At 42.9% G+C, this 16,969-nt stretch overlaps 1 protein-coding gene across 2 annotated transcripts in view; it reads right to left on the bottom strand.

Moving 5' to 3' along the window:
• Positions 1-16,969, bottom strand: part of LOC125741714 (proto-oncogene vav-like) — a 45,912-nt gene that overhangs the window by 6,885 nt on the left and 22,058 nt on the right. The window contains exons 5-20 of one of the 2 annotated variants that reach the window (XM_049012961.1): positions 16,764-16,872; positions 15,982-16,077; positions 14,315-14,383; positions 13,571-13,674; positions 12,967-13,066; positions 12,772-12,867; positions 12,606-12,674; positions 12,312-12,398; positions 8,844-8,929; positions 8,525-8,660; positions 8,188-8,297; positions 6,430-6,531; positions 6,096-6,190; positions 5,885-5,907; positions 5,760-5,802; positions 5,410-5,546 (exon numbers count right to left, since the gene is read on the bottom strand). In XM_049012961.1, coding sequence (XP_048868918.1) covers positions 5,410-5,546; positions 5,760-5,802; positions 5,885-5,907; positions 6,096-6,190; positions 6,430-6,531; positions 8,188-8,297; positions 8,525-8,660; positions 8,844-8,929; positions 12,312-12,398; positions 12,606-12,674; positions 12,772-12,867; positions 12,967-13,066; positions 13,571-13,674; positions 14,315-14,383; positions 15,982-16,077; positions 16,764-16,872 — 1,462 coding nt within the window. Of the gene's footprint in view, positions 1-5,409; positions 5,547-5,759; positions 5,803-5,884; positions 5,908-6,095; positions 6,191-6,429; positions 6,532-8,187; positions 8,298-8,524; positions 8,661-8,843; positions 8,930-12,311; positions 12,399-12,605; positions 12,675-12,771; positions 12,868-12,966; positions 13,067-13,570; positions 13,675-14,314; positions 14,384-15,981; positions 16,081-16,763; positions 16,873-16,969 lie in introns of both variants that reach the window. The other variant, XM_049012960.1, reaches the window with a different exon arrangement.

The following is a 16,969-nucleotide window of genomic DNA, read 5'->3' as shown; positions in this document are numbered from 1 at the left end:
GTACGTTGCTTAAATCATCTGAGATCACATGCCTCATCTTGGATGAGTTAATGCCAGTGAAACTCATCCAGGATAAATCGGTTTTTCAAACACCACTGCGTCGTAGATTAGTCTAGCTGGATCCAATCATCTAAGATGCACGCCCGCGCTGATAGAAAAGCTAATATATATTGAGTCTAGAAAACATGATCAGCAAGTGTTTGATAGGCTGCAACAAAATTACAAAAGAAAGGGCACACTTTTTCACACAAGCTGAGCAGGATCTTTTATTATGAATATGAAAAATTTCAAGAACTAATATACACAATGGGTAACAGCAAAAGCAGCTCAAACCAGAAAAGACGGCCAGTCAAAAAGTGGCTGACAAATGATATGCGGAAGTAGGGTTCATTGTACATACTGAATACAGCGTTTCATTTCCTATGTGTCAGATTAATTATTATTTAATTCCAGATGAAACGTAAGCGGGGGCGGCATGGTGGTGCAGTGGTCAGCACTGTTGCCTCACACCTCTAGGACCCAGGTTTGAGTCTCCGCCTGGGTCACATGTGTGCGGAGTTTGCATGTTCTCCCCATGTCGTCGTGGGGTTTCCTCCGGGTACTCCGGTTTCCCCCCACAGTCCAAAAACATGCTGAGGCTAATTGGAGTTACTAAATTGCCCATAGGTGTGCATGTGTGAGTGAATGGTGTGTGAGTGTGCCCTGCGATGGGCTGGCCCCCCATCCTGGGTTGTTCCCTGCCTCGTGCCCATTGCTTCCGGGATAGGCTCCAGACCCCCCGCGACCCAGTAGGATAAGCGGTTTGGAAAATGGATGGATGGATGAAACATAAGCACAATGAGAACATGGGAACAGGTTAAAGTGAAGTACAAGAATATACTTCAAACTGGTAAATATTGATATGTATGTGAGTAGTGACATGTATGTATATATATTATATATAGCATCTCTCCTGGAGCCGACACCATATCGTGGTGGAGGGATTTGCGTGTTCCAATGATCCCAGGAGCTAAATTGCCCAGGGCTTTATGCCCCATGTAGGGTCACCCAAGGCAAACAGGTCCTGGGTGAGGAACCAGACGAAGTGTGGCTTATTAGACTCCTTATGAAGAAAAATATCATGGATTCACGTTTTCCCTCGTCCGGACGCAGGTCACCGGGGCCTTCCCCTGGAGCCAGGCCTGTGGGTGGGGCTTGATGGTGAGCACCTGGTGGCCAGGCTTGCATTCATAGGGCCTGGTCAAGCACAGTCCGAAGAAGGCATGTGGGTCCCCCCTCCAATGGGCTCACCACCTATAGGAGGTGCCAAAGGGGTTGGGTGCAATGTTGGGCAGTGGCCAAAGAAAGGGGCCTTGGCGGTCTGATCCTCGGCTGCAGAAGCTACCTCTAAGGACATGGGATGTCACCTCTCTGGTGGGGAAGGAGCCTGAGCCGGTTCGCGAGGTTGTAAGATTCCAACTAGATAGGCTCACCTCAACGCACGGCTTGGACTCTGGAACCAATCTCCTGGAGGGGGTTCGGACCCTCTTCCTCTCTGGATTTGCTCGAAGGGAGAGGTGCCGAGCAGAGGTGGGCATACTTATTGCTCCCTGGCTGGGCGCCTGTACATTGGGGTTTACCACGGTGGATGAGAGGGTAGCCTCCCTTCGCCTTGGGGTGGGGGGACTGGTCCTGACTGTTTGCGCTTATGCGCCAAATGGCAGTTCAGAATACCCTCCCTCTTTAGAGTCCTTGGAAAATGGGTGTTGGAGAGCGCTCCTCCTGGGGACTCTCTTGTTCTGCTGAGACTTAAATGCTCACGTGAGCAATGATAGTGAAACCTGGAGGGGCATGATTGGGAGGAATGCCCCCCCGATCTGAACCCGAGCGGTGTTTTGTTATTGGACTTCGGTGCTTGTAACGGATTGTCCATAATGAAAACCATGTTCAAGCATAAGGCGGCTGACCGGAGCTGTGGCCGTAAGGTGACCAGTGCCTGTCACAGCGGCAGTCCCCAAACCCGCAGGTGGACAATGGCAGTGAGAGATGCCATCAAGCTGAAGAAGGGATCCTATCGGTCCTTTTTAGCCTGTGGGACTTCAGAGGCAGCAAAGTACCGGCGGGCCAAGCGGAACATGGCCTCAGCGGTCACTGAGGCAAAAACTGTGGTGTGGAAGGAGTTTGTCGAGGTCATAGAGAACGACTTCCGGACAGCTTCCAGGAGATTCTAGTCCACCATCCGGCGGCTCATGGTGGGAAAGCAGTACAGCATGTACACTGTTTATGGTAGTAATGGGACGCTGCTTACCTCAGCTCAGGACGTTATGAGTCGTTGGAAGGAATACTTTGAAGACCTCCTGAATCCCACCGACACACCTTCCAATGAGGAAGCAGAGTCTGGGGACTTGAGGGTGGACTCCCCTATCCCTGGAGTGGAGGTCACTGAGGTGGCTGCAGCATCGCATAGACATTGGGGGCAGTGCCTCTGGACTGGCAGACCAGGGTGGTGGTCCCTCTCTTCAAGAAGGGGGACTGGAGGGTGTGTTCCAACTATAAGGGATGACACTCCCCAGCCTCCCTGGTAAGATCTATTTGGGGGTCCTGGGGAAGAGGGTCCGCCAGATTGTCGAACCTCAGATTCAGGAGGAGCAGTGTGGCTTTTGCCCTGGCCATGGAACAATGAACCAGCTCTATACTCTCTGCGGGGTCCTGGAGGGTACGTGGGAGTTTGCCCAATCATGTGCATGGACATGGAGAAGGCATTCGACCTTGTCCCTCAGGGGGTCCTGTGGGGTGTGCTCTGGGAGTATGGGGTGCCGGGCTTCCTTATAAGGGCTATTGGGTCACTGTATGCCTGTCGGTCCCTGTCAGAGCTTAGTCCGCATTGTCGGCAGTAAGTCAGACTCGTTTCCCGTGAGGGTTGGACTCCGCCAGGGCTGCCCTTTATCACCGATTCTGTTCATAAGTTTAACGGACAGAATTTCTAGGCGCAGCCAGGGAGTTGAGGGTGTCCGGTTTGGTGACCTCAGGATTAGGTCTCTACTTTTTTTGCAGATGATGTGGTTCTGTTGGCTTCATTGGACCGTGACCTTCGGCTCTCACTGGAGCAGTTTGCAGCTGAATGTGAAGCAGCTAGGATGAAAATCAGCACGTCCAAATCTGAGACCATGGTCCTCAGCCACGAAAGGAAGGAGTGTTCTCTCCAGGTCGGGGAGGGAGTCCTTCCCGAAGTGGAGGAGTTTAAGTATCTCAGGGTCTTTGTAGTACAGGCCCCTGGTTTGAGGATTTGGATGTGCTGCTATGAAAACACATCCAGCAAGAGTTTTGAAAAACCGACAGATCTAGGATCGTGCAAAATCCAGCTAAACGAGTAATCCACATACAAAAAACACGCCCCTGGTGTGTGATTAGTGTTTCTTATTTGCTGTGTTTGTTGGAGTTTCCCTAGCCTTAGGTTCATTAGCATAAGTTATTGCACCTGTTGCCTGTTTTTCCTGCGTTGTTGTTGTTAGTTGATTGTCTGATGTTCCACACCTTGCCTCTCTCATTAGCCTGGTTGCCTTTTGTATTTAAGTGCCTGCCCCTGCTCAGTTTTCTAGTTAATCATTGTGTATTCATGTTGCTGTGCGTTCAGTACGCTGCTTGGTTTTGACTCCTGCTTCCTGTGTTGGCCTGTTCTCTTATTATATTTCTTTAGGATTCTCATAGTTAGTTCTTGTTTTCCCTGTTTTCTTTTTGACCCCTTATGGTCCTGTTATTTTGTGGTTTATCCTTCGTGTTCTCTTTTGCTTAATAACCCCTTTTGTCTTAGACCCATAATTGGATCGTCACCCTCATTTCCCGCTTGCACTATACCCTGAGTCTGTAACAGAATGACTCTTAGGGGCTGGCACAGGGACATTTTTTCAGTCCCCACAAGGGGAACTTGAACTTCATAGAAATCTGTGACTCAAATGCAATCAAAAACCTAAAAATGCTAAATGTTTGGTCACTGATTGTTAAGGTTAGAGCTGGGAATAGGTTAAGGTTGTCATAGTTGGGATTAGGATTATGCCCATAGAAATTAATGGATTGTCCCCACAAAGATATGAATAAGTGTGTGTGTGTGTGTGTGTGTGTGTGTGTGTGTGTGTGTGTGTGTGTGTGAGTGAGATTATTACATTGTGGGGACCAGATTTTCCCACTATGTGATGAAAACCTGTCACTTTTTAGTGACAGGCAGTTTTTGAGGATAACCTCAATTTTATAATAATCTGTGTATGAAAACTAAAACTGCCATAAGACACACATAATGTAGATGCTTTATTTTCCTGTAGTAAGCAGTAATGTGATGTCACAGTCATTATCTGTCCCAAATGAATTGATAAATTAGTACCCAAGTCCGATACAATCCAGAATTGCGTTTGTATTTGTGCGATTTAAAGTGAGAGAGAAAAGCACTACGTGAACTACAACGAAATATGATCTTGGCAAGAAACACTGCTTGTATGCAAAAAAAGCTAATCAAGTGGATGATACTGATATTAACGAATTATTTTGAAATTTACAAGAATTGAACTTTTTGTACATCCACACATTGTATAGGTTCTAAAAATTCTAAAAATTGACAAATTATTATGTCTGTAGCCATGTTGCCTTCAGTGCAACGTGGGGAAGATGGTGGTGCAGGAGGTAGTGCTATCATTCGGCAACTGGAAGGTTGCAGGTTCGAGCCCTGGTTCCTCCTGACCCCATCAAAGTGTCCTTGAGCAAGACACTGAACCCCAAATTGCTCCCGGTGAGCAGGTTGGTGCCTTGCATGGCAGCCTCCGCCACTGGTGTATGAATGAGTGGGTGAATGTGAAGCATAAAATGTAAAGCGATTTGAGTTCTTGTAGGAGTAGAAAAGTGCTATATAAATGCAGTCCATTTACATACTGTAGACTGCTGTATTTTCACTGTGTGCATGCCTGGTTGCACGGTGACTGTGGCTCATTACACCAACAAGTTAGCAAGACTGGCACATTCGGTTGAAGTGGTTACTTGGCAGCGTTTGTGAGACTCATAAGACACAGTGTCATGTTAATGATATAACTTACTCATGTATCATTATTATTTCTTATTTAAAATGAATATAATTACATTATTGGACACTGATGTCACTGTTTTTATTATTTAATTGATTTTCTTTGGTGTAAGTTACTACATTATGGAGTCGCAATCTCTGAACCTTATTCCTCCCATTTGATATGTGTATTTTAGGAGGTGATTTTAGTGAACTTGAGGTTTTTTCATGAATGCATTAGTCACACTGTAGCAGGACTGATTGTACTTACTCTTACTCTATGGTTTTTCATATTGTATTTACTATCTTAAGCACACGTGCCATGACTGAGAAACTACTAAAAAGATCATTATACACTTGAAGAGCGGCATCCTTGTCCTTCTCACCTCCCACCACTGCAACTCCACGTCTGCTCGGGTTAGCTCTATGATGTCACCCATTGAGAGGTGGAGGGGTTGACCAAACCCAACAGGGGGCGGGGGAAGCCCATAGTATTCCTGCCACACCTCCATCTTTGGCAACCCTGGCAGGAATGGAAAACACACACATTTAAAATGCACATATGCATACATAACCGACCAATGATTTGGCTGTTACTATAGCCAAGCTCATAAAAACACAAACACTATAGGCTAACAATGTTACTGTTAATGAAATTAAAGAATGGAAGCCATATTCAAACATCCTCATGGTTAACTGCCAGGAAAATGAAGCCCCCTAGAAGGAAGATCCTTACCTGGGTCACCTGATCTGCCGGTGACAGATCGCTGGTTCTTGTCCTAAAACAAGAAATCTCACATGTCTCACTGCAAGGTCTGAATGGTCACACAGTGATTATTCTCATGAGCATCAGAGACCTACCTTTCTCATGGTGCCAGAGAACTCTGAAAGACACATAGCATATTTTGTGTTAAGGGTAAGACGCTATTGTAAATATGTTAGACACTGCAAAAAAAATTATATGCATGCTGCAGTACTGAAATTCATAATGCACAGTGTAAAATGTGTTATGACAAAACAAAAGTATAATGGCAAACACTCATGAAGAAAATGAATGAGTAGGTGCAGGTACCTGAGTTTTTCCCACAGGGAGCAACACGCCCTAAACACTCCTTATGTGCTGGTGCCTTACAACGAGTGCATCGGTAGCCCTGGAAGAAGATCCCTCTGAGAAGGAGCGGGAGGAGACATATTCAGATTTCCTAAAGTATTTTTTCTGTATGACAGCTAGGCTGATTCTGAAAATGACACAAGCACTTAGCCCATCCATATAAAATGAATGAATATGTATGATATTGAATGACAATGTGAAAAGTTAACCATTTTCTCTTCCTGTAATCTTTAGTTTCTTTGTCCAAATCTATCAGCTTCTGTTTCTTTTCCTTCATCTGTCTCTCAACTCTCACCTAAGTAGCATTTGACATGCCCTGCAGGATGTGGTCTCCTCAAAGCAGTACATCTGGAAATCATGACTGTTGGCTGTGTTGTTCTCTGGAAACATGTTTGACCTGGGAAGGCAGAAAGTGAATCCTACTATGCAGCGCACTATGCATATATGGGATTTCCAACCTTGTTCCAGTAAGCTATATCCCCTTGTACATGCCCCTTGTTGTGATCGAATCAGCCTTTCCAACTCAGTTCCATTAAGCTATGCCCCTCAGTGCATTCCAGTAGTTGTGATTCATTTGGCTTTTCCAATCTAGTTCCACTGAGCCACGCCCCTTGTGATCAATTCAGCCAGAGGGACATAGGCTCACTTAGCGACTGGTTGTCGAAAACAAATCCCAACAGTGAAAACTGACAGTGATCATAAATGGACTGGTTCTTAATATGTACCTTAGCTACATTAACAAGGTAGTTTTGTTCATTTGATCTCAGTTCATAGTAACAGCATCCAAGTTATGACTAACAGCACAAAAATAAGCCTGTTAACTTAAAAATGACAAAAAATTCCCTATTAATGACACCGAACGACATACTCGACTAACTGATGCTTGTTTTTCAATCTAATGTTATCCATTACATTTACAGAAGCAAACACAATGCAATAAATGGATTTCAATACTGCTGTTTCACATGGTAAGACTACTAACTGGAATTATGATTTGACTTATTTTGTGGCAACCTTAACTGATAAGAGAGCCAACCTATGCGTTTGTGTGTGTGTTTATGTTTCGCTGGCAGGGATGCTCTTAACTCTACACTGCATACAGATGCATAAAGACATACTCACAATGGATCAACATGAGAATAACATTACAGTTTAGTGAGATTAATGAATGTCTAGACAGATGGAGAGTAATTCGAACAGATGTATAGAGATATTGTCATAATGGACTATCATGATTGTGTGACTATCTCTCCTGTGCCTCAGAACAAACAACCAATTGCAGCAACATAGAGTTTAAGGCATCCTTCCCACCACCCCTCCAGCAGATCCAATTTATCATTTACCACAGTCACTGTGTGCTTCTTTATTTCGCCGGCTTGGTCCACATACAAAACGCAAATAATCTTCTGGGACTATCTTAACATCATTATATTACGGTACCCTGTACTGCACATGCTGAGCTGGCCAGCACACATGAACTTTACATCCCCAAGGCAAACTCATCCCACCCACTTTCCCGCAACTGGCTGACATATTGTGAGGCTGTGGTGTTAGTCAGCAAGACTAAAGTTACTGGCATGCTTTGCATGACACCACACATATCTACAAATACTGTAATTTAATATATTTATGTATTTTTGTTGTAAATAGTAAATGTCATAACCATCTAATGTTTGCTGTGGAATGTATGTGTTTCATTAGCGTGTAACTGTGAGTGTAAATTGCTGGCTTTCCTGTCTGTGCCACTGATAGTATTAGACCATGGATTTCCAAACTTTTCAGCTAACGATTCCTAAAATAACTGTACCAGAGATATGCGACCCACATTTTGTATGGGACATCCTCTGTAGATTTTGCCAACCAGGGGGGCAGATATTTTCAAATTTTTAGTAACATCTCATGACCCCCATTTTGGGAACCCCTGTATTCGATTTATTAAAATGACACACACTTGGCCCAATATGTTTATTTGCAAGAAAGTGTCTGAGGCAGCTCTATGCTCAATGAAATTCTGCTGCATAAATAGCCATGGGGGATGTAAGGATCAACTTACAGAGCCATTTGAAACTGCTCCAGCCATTTTTTCTTCAATTCTTTGGTTTTGAAGTAGAGATCAAAACTGTACTGTCCATATGAATCTATCAGATAGAACATGTAGGACCACTGAAAAATAGAACGAGAAATGAAGAATGAAGAAAGAGAAATTAAGTTGTGGAAGCATGGAAAATATGCACTTGCGGGCACTGTGTTTGTGTAACACCGTGTGACTATACATTCAGGTTAGAGGTGAGCATGAAAGTCAGATAGGTAATCCACAAGAGAGACACTTTGAGTAATTTGAGTAAGGAGTAAATTAGATGTGGACAAGTGGTATAAAGAGGCTCTGCCACCTTTTTGTTTTCCTTCTCGCCCATGGTCTCGTCACGGAGCTGATAGTTGTGTAGCTCGATGAGCTCCTTCAGCTCCATGGTATCTCCACTCTTTTTTTTACACACCAGCATGGCTTTGTCAAACAGGAAAGCATACCTGGGAATGAAAAACGAAAATCGTGAAACCCTTCACTTTGCAAATCACCTTCGTCATTTGAGATAACCTGCTCACCAAAGCGAAGAGCTCTGCTCTTTTCTAATGAAAAGTAAACTAAATACAATATTTTATCACTATTATTACTCAAAGTACTAGTTAGTTTTTGTTTCACTTTCCCACTACCTGTCTTGTTTGGACCTCTTCTCTATGCTGGAGATCTTCAGCTCGCCATCTATCTTGGGGCGACCAAAGAGAGCCAGAGACTGGGTCTAAAGGGTTAGGGTTAGGGTTAGGGTTAAAGAAAGGGTGACCAAAAACTAAAATCTGTACTCATGGCACCCTTGATTTACATCCTAGGTCTATAGTAAATAATACACACTGATCAAGACACTAAGCAGATGTACTAGGACTGTCCCTTAGTATAACAAATGCAGGAGAATGGACAGCACCGTCAGCCATATAATGACCCATTCTCCATAACTAACAGTCATGTGTATGTGATGGACTGCTAAAATAAGCAGATGTGAAACAAATACAGTACATGTACTGTGCTTGTCCATTCCCAAAAAGACATTTAGTGTATTGAACAATAAAATTAAATATTTTGCTGCAGATTCAGGGGTCATGATTTTCTCAGCTCCCATAGTTTACTAATGCACACATTTTTTTGATGAGTACAAGCCGTGCCTTATTTTTCATTAAATTTAAGTGCAATATCTTTTTATTATAAAGTGTTGCAATTTCTATTTACATTATTATTTGCCGTAGAGTACTGAATGTATAGAATGATATTTGTAATTATGTGTTTCCTCTCTCCTATGACTATCAAGACACGTCCAAATTGACTGACATCTGGTGTTCCCAGTCCCAAAAGTGAAGGCAATTCAACAGATACCTAAATATAATTTCCCTATTGCTCATGACCAATTCCTGTCCCAACTGGGCCACAGATTTATAGTATACCCTTTACTTATGGGTCATGACCAATGCCTGTCCTCCTTGGGCCCCAGATTTATAGTATACCTTTTACTTATGGGTGATGACCAATGCCTGTCCCCCTTGGGCCCCAGATTTATAGTATACCCTTAACTTATGGGTCATGACCAATGCCTGTCCCCATTGGGTCTTGAGTGAGGGAAGAGACAGGGGGATAGAGTCAACATTAATGCGGACGCTGTACCATTCTGGTGTGGTAAAGAGCTAAGCCAGAAGACAAAGCTATCAATTTACCAGTCAATCCATGTTCCCACCCTCACCTATGGTCACAAGGTTTAGGCAGTAAATTAGATAATGGGTGCAAGTGACAGAAATGAGTTTCATCCGCATGGTGTCTGGGCTCAGCCTTAGAGATAGGGAGCGGAGCTCAGACATTAGGCCAGAGCTCAAAGTAGAGCCGCTGTTCCTCTGCATTGAACGGAGCGAGTTGAGGTGGTCCAGGAATCTATCTATACCTTCTGGACGCCTCCCTGGAAAGTTGTTTTGGGCATGTCCAACTGGGAGGAAGTCCCAGGGCAGACCTAGAACATTGACATTGTTTGTTTCTCAGCACCACATTAGCCAGTCATTGTCATTCCATTTTTGCAGCTGCCGTTGATAAACTTCCACAAGCTTCATATGCATTACAGGTGACTAGTGTTGCTGAACTGGAATGCGTGTTCGAAATGGTTGAGCAGGCATTTTGTAGCAGTCTTGACTGTGTTATTCCATTAAAATCAAAATGACTTAGCAACAAGAAAAACGCACCTTCATGTACAAACCAAACGTAAGAGCTTAAGCAGGCCACACATAAGCTCAAACGGTGCTCGATTAATGCATCACTAAGTTAGAGGTTTTCCGGACTGCCAAGGATGAAAGTGTGGTAACACTCCACTTAAAGCACTCATATATAATGCATTATAGATACTTTCATAATCCATTCATAAAGTATGACATGGCTATAGGTCAGGTGAGGTTGGGGAGCATGTGCTAATGCAGCACCCACCAAATGGCAACTCCTCAGGATCCCATCTGGCAACCCTCCTGGAAAACACACATTCCAGTCCTATCCCCCGGAAATGGCCGTCCATCTGTCACAGCCAGGTGTTACGTGGTCCAGCCCCTTGGGCAACGAGGATCTTGCAAGCCAGATCACCCTCAGGAAAACGTGCCACATGGTCGTAGTGCTGTAACTGATGCTCCTTCACAATGAAGGTAATGTGCCTTATTCAGCACTCCTCTAGCAATCGCTCATTTGACACAAAGTGAAACCAGTGGCACCCAAGGATTCCCCAAAGAGACACAATATGGAAGGAGCCCAGTCTTCGTCTCAGCTCACTGTGTAGTGTCCATGTCTTGCAGCCATATTACAAAACAGGGGGCACCAGGACTCTAAAGACTTGGACCTTTGTCCTCTTGCAAAGATAGTGGAATCACCACACACTCCTTTCCATTGACATCATGACCCCCATGCTCTCCAAGTCCATTTGCTGACTTCATAGGAAGAGTCCCCAGAGACATGAATGTCGCTACCAAGGTAAGTAAATCAACAAGTTACATGAGCAATAGGGAAATTATATTTAGGTATCTGTTGAATTGCCTTCACCAGATCCCAGTCAATTTGGACGTGTCTTGATAGTCATAGGAGAGAGGAAACACATAATTACAAATATTGTACTATACTGTACATTCAGTACTCTATAAATATAATGTAACAAATAATAATGTAACTAGAAATTGCAACATTTTATAATAAGAAGATATTGCACTTAAATTTAATGAAAAATAAGGCACGGCTTGTACTCATCAAAAGGTGTACAAATCAGCAGGTAGCTGTGCCTAAAAAGTCATTAAAGGCCTGGATCTTGGTTCTTATCCTGGGCACTCGCAATCCCAGACACTCAGAGTCCTTGCTCAGTCTCTCAAGGGTCCCGATCAGGGCCTCCATTGACTCAGCTAAGATCTCAGAACAGAGTAGGAGCAAGAACACTCCCCTGGCAAAGCCCAAAATCAACTGGGAAGAACGCAGAGCTTCTCCTCCAACTCTGCACAGCATTCACAGTACCAGTGTACAGGCAGACCATGACGTCCAGCAACTTCGAAGGGATCCCATGAAGTTTCATCATGTCCCACAAGATGGTAGTTTTTGCCAGAGAGACAAGATGTTCCACATGCCTACCCGGATGGGTCGCTTCAAACTGGGACCCAAGTGCCACCATGCAGCAGGCAACGCCTCAGCACCACATCAGCCCCGATCCCCAACAGATCTGACCCTATTAGCCCTCCAACAGTTTAGACTTTTCATGATGCGTGCAATCTTCCGGTGGGCAGCTGCAGCAGAGCTACTCCCACAGCGAGCAGAATGGTGTCGTGCCTGTTTAGACCGAGCTGCTGTGATGTGTTTTACAGTAGTTGTAGTGCCAATCCCACCACCAACCCCCAAAAATTTCACTGCAAGTTGGAGAACCACTTTCAGGGCTGGATGCAGTTTTATATCATACCCAGGACATATAATACATTATACACATATTTATTATGCATTATGAGTGCTCTATGAAGCTATAATCTATAATGCACTATAAATAGCTTTGTAATGCATTATACTGGCTTATACTGAAGGAGAAACTAAAGCATCTGATAAAGATATAAATGTAATGTAATTCTAAAGACCCTTACCATGTTCTCAATGGATAGCTGGAATGTGGTGATCTGACGAATGATTTCATTGTCTCGTTTAACTTCATTGACACATTGTGCTAAGTCCTGTAAGACACAGGTGACAGCCCATATTACTGGTAAGTGAACAGAAAGATGATATGACAACTGAATATGCTCAGAGAAGGTGAACATATAAGTGACAGGTTGAGTATTTATGGAGGGGAGAAGATGGATAGAGATGAGAGTAATTGGAGAAGATGAATCGGTAAATCAGAGAGATACTAAGGACATGTTTGAGTGTCGGGGACTTACTCTCATGGCATCGAGAGCAGTACGCAGGTTCTCCTTCTCAGATGGGTTGGAGGCGTGCTTCACAAGCTCCTGAGAGCATAACAATACATGAACTCTGACAATGAAAGGGTCTGTGCAATGTAATTCTTGTATAAGATACGTTGTCATTTAAATGCTAGTGTTGTACCTGTAAAAGAAGATGGTATTTCAAGACTCTCTGCATGGGGACCATTAGAAGATCTCGAAGAGAAAATCTTCCACTGTTTGCTCTTTTGGAGCACTCCTGAGACAGAGGACAGAGAGGAAACAATTTGGGCTGCACTTAACATCAACCTATATTAGTCAATGTCAACCCTAGGCGTTCAGTGAAAACATCTCTTACCTCTAGCTTCATTCGAACATCCTCCTTCATACTGGCCATCTTATCCAAGTGCTTTGTAGCTGATTCTACTTGGCTACAATAGCGTCCATAAAGTAATAACCTGTGGATGCAGATTACTGAGTATAACATTATACTGAAAGCTATAAAATATACAACCATTGTTTCAAGAGATGTTAAGAAAGATAAGATGGAACTTTATTGGATCCCTGTGGAGGGAAATACCTTTATCAACTAGCAGAGAAAGATATAGAATAAAGTAAATGGAAAGGAAAATCAGCAATAAAATAAGTTGGTAAATATAGTAATATGGTAAATATAGCGCAAATGGCTTTTGTGCAAATGGATTTTTTTATATCACAGCTACATACCAGAAGAGAGAAGCATAGACTTTATCAGTAGTTCATTATTTGAATTAAATGTATATACATTGCTGTGCAAAAGCTGTAGGCAGTCAAAGAAAATGTTAATGGGATTAGTTTTCCCCATAGAATGAATGGAGATTCCCCACAAAGACATAATTACAAACCTCTGTCTGTGTGTGTGTGTGTGTGTGTGTGTGTGTGTGTGTGTGTGTGTGTGTGTGTGTGTGTGCGCGTGTGTGTACCTCTCTTTGTATTTGATGAAGATTTGGTAAAGGTTCTCTGCCCCATACAACTGGATGGAGTTTCGAATCTCTTCCAGCAAACTGCGATGAGTCTCAGCAAGCTCCTGCATCAATGTAATATTCACAGTGCAGATTGTCAACATTTCACCTGAATGCAACTTATACAATACATACTAGGTGTGAAATGAATGTAGTAATGATTGGATGTATAGCATATAAAACAAACATAAAAAGTGTATATAACAAAAATCGCATAACTAAAAGAAATACTTGTGAAGAGTTTTGGCTTTTCAGGGATCAAAGCACAATTCCCGAAATCCCTGAGGACTGGGAAAGAACTGTTAAGCATTTGTGTAAAGCATACATTTTTAAATGTTCAGAATTCTATGTTCAGAGGAGTTTAAAGATTTTTGGGTCTTATTCATGAGTGAGGGAAGTTGAGAGTGGGAGATCGACTGATGGATCAGTGCAGCATCCGCAGTAATGTGGACTCAGCAGCCTTTTGGCATGGTGAAGAAGTGATGAACTGGAAGGTTTTGATTTACCAGTCAATCTACTTTCCTACGCACACAACCTGAGTTCTGGGTAGACTGCTTAGACTGCTGCCCCCACGACCTGACCCCAGATAAGCAACAGAAAATTGATAGATGGAATTCTATGTTTTGCCGTAGATGCATAGTTGTAAAGCCTGAAGACTGTAAAAACAAAAGAGGACAAGTAAGAAGATTATGAAGCAACATTCACCTCCATGTTGATGAAAATGTTCTCCATGTCTTGTGGCTGCAGGAAACGTTGAAGTGGCTTCATGAAGTGCTGTGGGAAGCAGAGTATGTCACAGAGAGCAGCTGAACCTGCACTATGACATTTTTGAAGAATATCTCTGTCTAACGTGTTTTATTTCCAGTGTACCTGTGATAAACTCTTCTTCCTGGATCACACAGAATGCTTTTTCTTCAAAGCAGTTACCAATTTGCATATTTTTTGTGTCTGTATCTGTTTAATAGACATTGTATGTATTTTTAAAATATAAATCTTCATAGCATAAAAAGTAACGTTTGAATAACATCATACACTGTTGGTGTGAAAAATGATTCATTCATGCTAAATGAAATGAAAAGTTTGTTCATGATTGTGGACTGCTGTTTCATCCACTAGTGATAGTATGTCTATGTGTGTAAATGTGTGTGTGCATCTCTGTCTATTTCTGAGCATGCTACCTTTATAATGGACTCCAGCATCCCTGTGTATTTCTGAGCATGCTACCTTTATAATGGACTCCAGCATCCCTGTCTATTTCTGAGCATGCTACCTTTATAATGGACTCCAGCATCCCTGTGTGTTTCTGAGCATGCTACCTTTATAATGGACTCCAGCATCCCTGTGTGTTTCTGAGCATGCTACCTTTATAATGGACTCCAGCATCCCTGTGTGTTTCTGAGCATGCTACCTTTATAATAGACTCCAGCATCCTAGTGTTTCTGAGCATGCTACCTTTATAATGGACTCCATCATCCCTGTGTGTTTCTGAGCATGCTACCTTTATAATGGACTCCATCATCCCTGTGTGTTTCTGAGCATGCTACCTTTATAATGGACTCCAGCATCCCTGTCTATTTCTGAGCATGCTACCTTTATAATGGACTCCAGCATCCCTGTGTGTTTCTGAGCATTCTACCTTTATAATAGACTCCAGCATCCCTGTGTATTTCTGAGGGTGATACTTTCACCATTGACTCCAGCATCCCTGTCTATTTCTGAGCATGCTACCTTTATAATGGACTCCAGCATCCTTGTGTATTTCTGAGCATGCTACCTTTATAATAGACTCCAGTATCCCTGTCTATTTCTGAGCATGCTACCTTTATAATAGACTCCAGCATCCCTGTCTATTTCTGAGCATTCTACCTATATAATGGACTCCAGCATCCTTGTGTGTTTCTGAGCATGCTACCTTTATAATAGACTCCAGCATCCCTGTCTATTTCTGAGCATTCTACCTTTATAATGGACTCCAGCATCCTTGTGTATTTCTGAGCATGCTACCTTTATAATAGACTCCAGCATCCCTGTCTATTTCTGAGCATTCTACCTTTATAATAGACTCCAGCATCCTTGTGTGTTTCTGAGCATGCTACCTTTATAATAGACTCCAGCATCCCTGTCTATTTCTGAGCATTCTACCTTTATAATGGACTCCAGCATCCTTGTGTATTTCTGAGCATGCTACCTTTATAATAGACTCCAGCATCCCTGTCTATTTCTGAGCATTCTACCTTTATAATAGACTCCAGCATCCCTGTCTATTTCTGAGCATTCTACCTTTACAATGGACTCCATCATCCTTGTGTATTTCTGAGCATGCTACCTTTAACATGGACTCCAGCATCTCTGCGTATTTCTGACCGTGCTACCTTTAAAATGGACTCCAATGTGTCTGTGTATTTCTCCTCTGTCTGTTTGATCTCCTGTAGGCAGCAGCCCCTCTTATCCACCTCGTTCATCTTCTGCTGCTGTGGGAAGATCAGTTGGTTCATTATCATGAAGCTACCACAGAAGAAGTCAGTAATTACTTCACTGCTGATTGTGCAAATAAATTAGTTTATCCTTTCATCGTCCCTCTCTCCACTTCTTAGGTACAGGGTCGTAACGTGGCCCAAAGCCTCTCCTAAGCAATATAACTCATTAGGGAGGGCTACTCCCTGGAAGGGATGCCAGTCCATCACAGGGCACATTAAGAGCAATTTACAGACACTAGTTTCCCTAATGGTACTGTGAAAGACAATTGGATTATCCAAAGGAAATTGTAGGATATTATATAAACTCCACATACATACTTGTGGACTGGAATCAGCTAGTTATGGCCTATAGCTCAAAACCATTCAGTAAAGATACATATTATATTTCATGGCTCAGAGTCATTCAGGTTATTGTTTTTTTACATATGAGCATTACTACCACAACTAAGACGACAACTGGGCCATGAACTTCACAACCATGGGTAGATTCCATTCCTTGTACTCACAAACATTCAAGCAAGGCACAGCACTAATCATCAAATTATTAATCAGGCTCTAGCAGTCCTAAACAAAATGCTTGCCTGGTTCTTGCAACTATCACCATAGTCTTTTCCATTACAAATTTTGCTATGTAAAGCTTTTTACTGTCAGCTTTTTTCCCATAGTGCCCTGCTCACCACTTCCTGGGGGGCATCCACTTGCATCAGGTGCTCATAAATCTCATCCCCCTCATTGGCCTCATCCTCCACACAGTCATAAAGGTCATCATCTTCATCTGCTGTGTCACTGTGCAAACAATACATATACACTGTACAGTAAGTCACACAGAAACTCATTCACTATACACAGAATTACATGCTGACTGTTATACACCCATATAATG

This window comes from Brienomyrus brachyistius, chromosome 5, assembly GCF_023856365.1.
Source record: "Brienomyrus brachyistius isolate T26 chromosome 5, BBRACH_0.4, whole genome shotgun sequence".
NCBI lineage: Eukaryota > Metazoa > Chordata > Actinopteri > Osteoglossiformes > Mormyridae > Brienomyrus > Brienomyrus brachyistius.
Note: the sequence above shows the minus strand (reverse complement) of the source record. Positions and strands in the feature narration are given on the sequence as shown.